A 9,721-nucleotide genomic window follows, 5' to 3' on the forward strand; every position below is an offset into this window, starting at 1 on the left:
TAGGAGACTTCTTATTGACTGTGTGTGCATGTGAATGTGTGTGTGTTTGCGTGAGATAAGGGCATTCTTTTAATGTCTGTTAAATCCATGTTGAAATAATTCTTATTAATATTTGTTACTATTAACATTTATTGAGAATTTATTATTGCCAAGCACTATGATTTCTATACATTATCTTATCTTATTCCTAACAAACAAGCAAACAAACATATTTGAAAAATCTCATGAAATATGTATTATGAGAGTTTGAAAGCTCTATTAACTTCCAAAGGAACACTGCTGGTGAGTGTCATGGTTGGGACATAAACCACATTATGAAAGATTCTAAATCCTGTGCTCTTAAATACTACTTTCTAGTGGAGCATGCAAGTAAAGCAACATTCTGCATATACAGATGCTTTCAGGTGCTGGAGTCCACCTAACCTTACCGAATCAGCATCTCCAGGACTGAGCTATAGTTGTCTGCATTTCAAAAAACTCTCCCTGGTTATTTAAATGCTGCTGTCCACAGGTTGGTATTTAGAGACAATTAGTGTAGGCTACAGACTCACATACCCTCCAGTTAGAAAGCTGTCCATATTATTGTTTTTTTATCATCATTCATTCATTCATTCCATATTTATAGGATCCCTATTGTGTCTAAGGCTCTATACCAGATGTTAAACATTCATAGAAAGAAAATGTATCTCAACTGCCTTATAGATGATAGTGAAGGTCTTATATGTAAATAAATAATTTAGATAGGAAGTAGTAAATAATAAATAATATTTATTGATGCAAATAAAGTGCTGTGGGTATTCAGCGGAAGAAGAAATTACTTTCAGGGGTAAGAAGTCAGCAGGAAAGAAGCAATGAGCTAGGAAAACTTTAGGGAGAGACTGATTCTTGAAGTAGTAGTAAGATTTGGGCATATGAAGGTGTGTTGTTTCACATGGTGTATGTACTGATTAGCTGCTATGTTATGAGAGGGATTACGGAGAGGACCATGCAGCAAAGAACTGTGGATAGCCTCTAAGACCTGGGAGCAGCACCTGGCTGACAGCCAGCAAGAAGGCAGGAGTCTCAGCCCTACAACAGCAAGGAGATGAATTCTGCCAATAACATGAGGGGGCTTGGAAGCAGACCCAGTCCCAATCAGGCCTCCAGATGAGCTCCCAGTCCTGGTTGACACCTTGATTGTAGCATCACAGAGGATGCAGTTAAGCAGTGTCTAGATTCCTGGCCCGTAAAATTATAAGATAATAATTGTGTGTTTTCTAGGCCTCTAAATTTGTTATGCAGCAATAGATACAGATTTCTGAATTACAATAATACAGATTTATTTCCCTATTGAGGTATATTCACTTTCTTGGTCTTGTCTTCCTAAACAATGCTACAATAAAGTTCCTTAAATATGTGGCCTATGGACTGGAACTTATATTTCCATATATTTCCATATTGCAATTTGTAGGGCTGAAATTCTAGTTTGAAGATTATTTTTATTTTAGAAAGATTTTGCCAAATTCCTTCTAAAGTGAGGTAACATTTCAGTTTTCCATTAACAATATGTAAGAGCATCATTTTCCTTACATCACAGCAAATAATAGGAGTTATCATTCTTTTTCAATTTGTGTCAGTCATATTGGTGTTATCTCATTGTTACTTTAATTTGCAGCTCAGTATTGGTAAACTGAGCAACTTTTCCTATGTTGTTTGGCACTTTGGTTTTGATTTCTTAAAAATTGGCACTGTCAGTCTGGTTGTTTACGAGTGCAGAGAATTAGAAATTGAGGATCAAACTAGAAGCACTTCTTTCCTAGCCCTTTTAGGGCTTCTTTCACATCTTGGTTTCTCAGGCTGTAGATGAGGGGGTTTAGCATGGGGATCATAATGCCATAAAACACAGAAGCCACTTTTTCCTCCTCTTGAGACTTGTTGGTCCCATGGTGCAGATACATGCAAGAGAGGGTCCCGTAGAAAATGGTGACTGCTGTCAGATGGGAGGCACATGTGGAAAAGGCCTTTTTCCTCCCTGAAGCAGAAGACATCTTCAGGATGGCAGCCAGGATATATATGTAGGAAAAGATGACGACCAACATGGTGAATGTCAAGTTAAATCCCACAAACACAGCTAGGAGCATGATGTTGGAGCCAATGTTGGAGCATGATAAGGCAAGAATAGGGGGTTCATCACAGAAAAAGTGGTTAATTTTATTGGATTTGCAAAAGTTCAGTGAGAAAGTAAAACTGGTGTTTACAGAGGCATTTAGGAAACCCATGAAGTATGAACCAACTAAGAGTTGGATACAGACTCCCTGGGACATGACTGTTGGATAGCGGAGTGGGTTACAGATGGCTACGTAACGGTCCACGGCCATAGCAGCCAGGATGTAGCAGTCACTTGTTACAAAAGTACCATAGACTAGCAATTGCACCATACATCCTGTGAATGAGATGGATTTTTCTGTTCCTATGAAATTCTGCAACATCTTGGGAGAGATGGCAGAGGCATAACATAGATCAACAAAAGCTAAGTGTTGGAGGAAGAAGTACATAGGGGTATGAAGGCAGGAATCAATCTTGATGAGTAGGATCATGCCAATATTACCCACTAGGGTGGCCACATAGATCAGTAGAAATATTATGAAGAGGATATGCCAAGACTTGTGTTGGCCAGCAAATCCCAGGAGAATGAATTCAGTCACATCAGTACCATTGTTTTGTTCCATGGCTAGCAAAGATTGAATATCAGCTGAAAAAGTGCCAAGAAAGGAGAGCAGAGAAAGCTAAGACCATTGTGATCCTTTAACTAATTCTGGTTGGAAATGGTATAATATTTTATTTCATAGTGGGATCAGAGAGTATTTCCTATGACATAATTGACTTGGATTTTAAAGGCAAACGTGCAGGTGGCTGAACCTTGCCACCCAATTTAGAGAACTTCATCTATAGTTTGGGAAATTGCCATGGATCCGTAGCTATGTTCTCAGGGTGCAAACTGATTGGCATTTCATAAATATATCAATTAAAGACCATAAAAAACATTTTTATTTATTCTTGCTTTCTTTTGTGCACCACATATTTTTATTAAAATACCACACTATACCTAAATACAAATTATTTTATCTGAAAATCTTGACTGATCTACAGAATTCCATATGATCTTGCTCCTACTTTGCTCTCTATTCTTTCCTTGCTAACAGTGCACCAGCCATCATGGACTCCTCTTGTTTCTTTCTCTCCTCCACTTCTGGCCCTTACAGTATGTTTCTCTCTCTGCCTTAAATATTCTCCGGTCCATTTTCTATTCTATTAGCATTTCTGTTGCTAACTCTTACTCCTTCTCTGGCCTCAGTTTGAATGACACTTCGTCAGGGATTGTTTTGACCACCCAAATGAGCCATGAGCTCCTGCTACAGCTCTTGGTCTTTTTGTCCTAGTCAGTTTTAACACTGAAAATTATTTATAAGGTTATTTATACACCTTTGCTTAATTTCTATTTTCTCATGGATTGTAGGTTCCATGAGTGCAGCAGCTGGGGCAAGTGCCTGTGTGTGTAACTGAATACCTGAATGAATTAATTAATGAAAGAATGAATGAATGAAAAGGTTTATGAAATGTAGAAAAGCAACTACTTAAGTTATATGCAGGTTTTTCCCAAAATTAATGCCACTATTTTGTTTTCTTTTAAGAAGGTGTACCTTTTTTTTTTTCAGTGTATCTCTCTGATTCAAGGAGTTATGACAGCTAAACTATAAGAATACAAAACCAAAACACATAGCCAGGATCAAAAAGAAGATAAATATTCATGCTTTCTTTGGTTTATTTATTTAAAAATAATTATTATGTGTCTACTCTGAGCAAGGCACAGTGTACGTACTGACAAATCATTGTTTGGTGCCTGTGCATTTAGGATTGCTATGTCTTCTTGGAAGATTAATCCTGTTATCATTACACAGTGTCCCTCTCTGTGCCTAGTAATTTTCTTTGCTGTGAAGTCTAATTTATCTGATATTAATATAACTACTCTTTTATTCTTTTGATTAATGTTGGCATGGCATATCTTTACCTTCCTTTTACTTTTAAACCTACAAATATCACTATATTTGAAGTGAGTTTCTTGTACACAGCACGTAATTGCATCATGTTTTTCTATCCATTTTGCCAAACTCTTTCTTTTTTTTTTTTTGTGAGGAAGATCAGCCCTGAGCTATCATCCATGCCAATCCTCCTCCTTTTCCTGAGGACGACCCGCCCCGAGCTAACATCTATTGCCAATCCTCCTCCTTTTGTTCCCCCAAAGCCCCAATAGATAGTTGTATGTCATAGTTGCACATCATTCTAGTTGCCGTAGGTGGGACGCCGCCTCAACATGGCCGGAAACACGGTGCGTCGGTGCGCGCCCGGGATCCGAGCCTGGGCCACCAGTAGCGGAGCGCGTGCACTTAACCGCTAAGCCATGGGGCCGGCCCCTTAATTCATGTTAAAAGAAGGAATCTTGGAACATTAGGAAAGAAGAGAGAGCGTGGAAAGAGCAATAATATGGATAAATACAAGAGACTTACCTCCTCTTAAGTTTTCTAAATTATGTTTGACAGTTCAAGGAAAATTTTGACCTTATTAATGTGGTTCTCAATGTGTGTGGAGAAAATATTTAACACAAGTATATTATAAATAAGGAGAGTGAAGTGATGCAATGGGAAGTAAGACTTCCACATTTTGCTCAAACTGGTAAAATGTATCTGACAAGGGACTCATAGCTAGAGTACACAAAAAACTCTGAACCTCAACAATATAAAAATCATCATATTAGAAAATGGGTGAAAGACAGTTCACCACAGGGCTATATGGAAGGTAAATAAGCACATGAAAAGATGTCCAACATCATTAGGCATCAGGGAAGTGCAAATTAAGAACACAATGAGATATCACTACACACCTGTCACAAGGGCTGAAATAAAAAAACAGTGACACCACCAAATGCTGGCAAGGATGTCGAGTAGCTGGCTCTCTCATGCGTTGTTGGTGGGAGTGTAAAATGGCACAGTCACTGGAAAATAGTTTGGCAGCTAGTTAACAAACTAACATAGACTTACCATACCACTCAGTACTTGCACTTCTGGGCAATTATGTTTGCATAAAATTTATGTCCACACAAAACATGTACACAAATTTTTATAACAGCTTCATTTGTAATAGCCCCAAACTGTAAACGACCAAAATGTCCTTCAATAGATAACTGGTTAAAAAAACCTTAGTACATCCAAACTTTGGAATATTACTGAGCAATAAAGAGGAACAAACTATTGATACATGCAACAACTTAGATGAAACTCAAGGGTATTATTAAAGAGTGGAAAAGAGTCAATCTTAAAAGGTATATAGTGTATTAATCCTTTCATCTAACATTCTCAAAATGACAAAATTAAAATGAGATGAGAACAGATTAATGATTTCCAGGGGTCAGGGTGGTAGGGGAGGGAAGTGGTGACTATAAGGGGTAGCACCAGGGAGGCCTGTATGGAATCTGACATCTGTGATAGCATAGGTCTGTATCTTGATTGTAGTGGTTCTTACATGAATCTACACCTGTGATACAATGACATAGAGCTACATACACACATTCTCACACACACCAATATCAAAATCCTAGCTTGATGTCATAGAATAATTATGTAAGATATAACCATTGAAGGAAAACTGGGTGAAGGATACATGGGACATCTCTATATTTTCTTTGCAACTTCCTGTGAATGTATAATTATTTCAAAATAAAAGTGAAAAGCCTGCTTGCAGTTGTGTGAAGGTCAAGTGAGTAAATTTATGTAAACTTCCCAGCAAATGGCCAGGTATTATATTAGTGCTCATCAAGTGGCCATAATAACACATGCAAATAATACATTGAAGGCATGTAATATTGGTTGATTGACTGATTCATTTAATTATTTGTCCATTTATAACCTTTCCCAAGGAATACTCAGCCCAGCTGAGTTCCCTGACTCCATTTCCATTACATCACCAGTGATGAAGGGATTCCTTCTGGTCTGGGGACAAAGTATGGTGGAACTGTGGCTCTGATCCTTTTGCTCTGCCACTTGCTGCACACACTGCGATGATACATAGCTGATGCTGAAAGACGGAAATTACTTTGCCTTACTTACACTGGCGTTGCCTCCAGATTCTTTTTCTGTGACTGGTGCAGGCTGATTACCAAGTTCTCTCTGTGTGGTTCCTTCCAGTGGGGGAATTTATAGCTGGTGCCTAAGGGATTAATCAATACTGGATCCCTTGGGAATCTGAGGTTCTGGGGCTGAGATGGAATTGGAAAAAACAAAGTTCAGTAATTATTTTCTGCTGAAGAAAAGTTCCGATTTCCAGAGGCGGGAATATTATTTTTGTGTTACTGTCATTAAGGACTTCTTGCTTTCGTTTTTGAGATTTGTCCTGTTTCTGACAAATTGCTTTTTATCCTGCTTCCCTCTCTCCCTCTCTGCTTCTCTCCCTCTCCTTCCTCTCTACCTATTTCTTCCCTCTTTCTCTCCCTTCTTTCCTTCCTGCTTCCTTTCCTTCCTTCCTTCCTCCTTTCCTTCCTTCCTTCCTCCTTTCCTTCCAGCCTTTCTGTTTCATTTTTTTTGAGTATAACAAAGCATCCCCGTAGTAAACAATTCAGAAGTGCAAAAGCTCATGGAGTGAAAACCAAGTCCTCTATCTCTCCCTTCCCAACCTCCAGTTTCTCTCCCTGGAGATCACCACTGTTACAATCTTCCGTTATTTTTGCAGATATAAATCTTGCATTGCATTTGTAAACATATTAATATTTATATTCTATCTTTCTTCCCTATACAAATGACAGCATATTATGCACATTGCTCTGGAGCTTGCATTTCACTTAATATTTCTGCATAGTCTGTATGGAAAGAGAAATCTCTCTCTTTTTAATGGTTGTATTATATTTTATTGAACAAGCTGCTTTCCTTAATTCCTTTAATCTGACTCGTCCCCTCATTGGTAGACAATTACGGTTTCCAATCTTTACTAGTAAAAACAATGTTATAATAAATATATTAGTATGATTATATCTTTAGGATTAGAAGATATTTAGGAGAGAAATCAAGAGTATGATCATAGTAAATTTGAGTAGATATTGCCCAACTGCCTTCCAGAGAGAAACTCTATCAATTTCAATCACTTCTAGCAAATCTAGAGTGACTATTTCTCCAAATCTTCTCTCACACACTGCTAAGACACTTTTATTGTACTTTGTCATTATGATAGGTGAAAAACAGTATATTTTAGGTTTGTCTTTTACTTCTGAGTCAGGTTGAGCATCTTTCCATATTTCTAAAAAAAATTAGCATTTCTTTTTCTATGAACTATCTGTCTGTATATAGCGCCCTCTTAAAAAGTATTTCGTTTGCTTTTACATTGATATTTTGAATCAAGTACCCTTTCTTATAAGAGTCGCAAATATTTATTTCTCAATATTAATTATTTTACTTTGCTAATGGTGTATTTTGCCGTACAGAAAACTTGGATTTTCACACAGAAAATTTATTTGGTGTTTTGTGTCATATTTATAAAGGCCTTTTTCACTCCAAAAGTTTTAAAAATTTAGTATTTTCTTTTATTGTCTTTAAAGTTTAATCTTTAAATTTAAATCATTGAGCCATTTTAAATTTATTTTTATGTCATGTGTGAAATAAGTTTCCAGTTTTACTTCACCCCAAATACCTAGTCATTATTTCAATACTGTTTATTATATAATCCATCTATGCCCCATGACTACAATGTCACCATTATCGCATAATATCTCATGCATTTGGACCTATTCCTGGATTTTCATATCTGTTGTATTGATGTTTTCTGTCTCTTCATGTTTTAGTACCACACAATTTTACTATAGCTTTATAGCTGGCAGGGTTATTTTCACCATATTATTCCTTTTTATGCCCTAAAATTCTCTGACCACTACTGCTTGTCATTTTTTTTCATATGAGGTGCAGAACCAGTTTGTAATTTAACATCACCCAACAAAATGTTCTATTTATTGGGTTCATATCAAATTTATAGATTAACGTACGAGGAATTGTCAAAGAGTGGGGGAACATTTTGATTTGCTGAAGTGTGCTTTTTATAGATTTCTTGATAAGATCTTGCATGTTTCTTGCTAAGTTTATTTTTAGGTCTTTCCAAAGAGAAATTTATTTATATTTATATATTATATTATACCATATCATATCATATCATATCATATTGTTCGTAAGAGTTGATTCTCCAGGTTTTCTAGAAAAGAATTATGCCATCTTTATTTTATTTATTTTTTCTTTTTATTTATTCTTTTTCCCCCAAAGCCCCAGTAGATAGTTGTATGTCATAGATGCACATCCTTCTAGTTGCTGTACATGGGATGCGACCTCAGCATGGCTGGAGAAGCGGTAAGTCGGTGCGCGGCCGGGATCCAAACCCAGGCCGCCAGCAGCGGAGCGCATGCACTTAACCACCAAGCCACGGGGCCGTCCCGTATGCCATCTTTAAATAAAGATATTTAAAAAAATTGTTTTTGTTAGGATATAATTTACATACAATAAAACATATTCGTTTGAAGTGTATCGTTTTTTGAGTTGTAACAAATGTTTATATCCATTCAATCATCACCAGATTAAAAATATAAAATATTTTCGTCATCCAAAAAAAAGTCTCTTGTGCCTTTTCCAAGTCATTAACCCTCTTCACAGGTAACCACTGATCTAATTTCAGATTCAGCCCTGTTGTTGTTTGTATTACTAATCTATTCATTTTTATTACTGTATTGTATTCTATTGAATGGATTGTCTACAATTTGTTTACATATTTACTTCACAGTTGATGAACATTTTGATTGTTTCCATGTTTGGCTATTATGAACATTTTTATACAAGTCTTTGTGTGAACATATATTTTCACTTATTGTGAACAAATAAGTAGGAGTGGAATTGACGGATCACGTGGCAAGTGTTTTATTATTTCTTTCTTTCAGTTGGCTTTGGGTTTCATTGGCTTTTTTTCTAGTTTCTTAAGGTGTAATATTTGGTTATTGATTTGATCTATTTCTTCAGTTTTAATGTGGACATTCATAGCTATAAATTTCCTTCTGAGCACTGCTTTCATTGCATTTCATAAGTTTTGTTATATTGTTGTTTTATTTTTCATTCATCAAAGTATTTTCTAAATTTCCCCTGTGATTTCTTCTTGGGCCCATTGGTTGCTTAAGAGTGTGTTGCTTAATTTCCACATATTTTTGAATTTTCCAGGTTTTCTTTTGCTTTAGATTTCTAGTTTATTTCCGTTGTGGTCAGAGATAATACTTTGTATGATTTCCATCTTTTAAAGTCGATTGAGACATGTTTTGTAGCCTAACATATGGGTTATCATTGGAGAATGTTCCATGTGTACTTGAGAAGAATATTTATTCTGTTTTTTTTGGGTGGAGAGTTCTATAGATTTCTGTCAGGTCTACTCAGGTCTAGTGTTGTTCAAGTCCTCTATTTCCTTAAGGATCTTCCGTATGGATTTTCTATCCACTGTTGAAAGTAGGATATTGAAGTCTCCAACTATTATTGTAGAACTGTCTATTTATCCTTTCAATCCTGTCAATTGTTGCTTCACATATTTTGGGACACTTAGGTAGGTATATATGTATAATTGTTGTGTCTTCTTGATGAGTGGCCCTTTTATTAAGATATAATGTTCTTCTTGGTCTCTT

The 9,721-nt window shown here is 36.4% G+C and overlaps 1 protein-coding gene across 1 annotated transcript; it reads right to left on the reverse strand.

Moving 5' to 3' along the window:
- Positions 1-1,778: 1,778 nt before the first annotated feature.
- Positions 1,779-2,708, reverse strand: LOC131395601 (putative olfactory receptor 5AK3). The gene has a single exon (XM_058527461.1). The coding sequence runs from the start codon at positions 2,706-2,708 to the stop codon at positions 1,779-1,781; it is 930 nt and encodes a 309-aa protein (XP_058383444.1).
- Positions 2,709-9,721: the final 7,013 nt, after the last annotated feature.

Source organism: Diceros bicornis, chromosome 31 (genome assembly GCF_020826845.1).
Source record: "Diceros bicornis minor isolate mBicDic1 chromosome 31, mDicBic1.mat.cur, whole genome shotgun sequence".
Lineage (NCBI taxonomy): Eukaryota > Metazoa > Chordata > Mammalia > Perissodactyla > Rhinocerotidae > Diceros > Diceros bicornis.

Bases quoted from the DNA above. Each gene is read 5' to 3' on its own strand.
- LOC131395601 (XM_058527461.1), bottom strand. From the start codon at position 2,708: ATGGAACAAAACAATGGTACTGATGTGACTGAATTCATTCTCCTGGGA.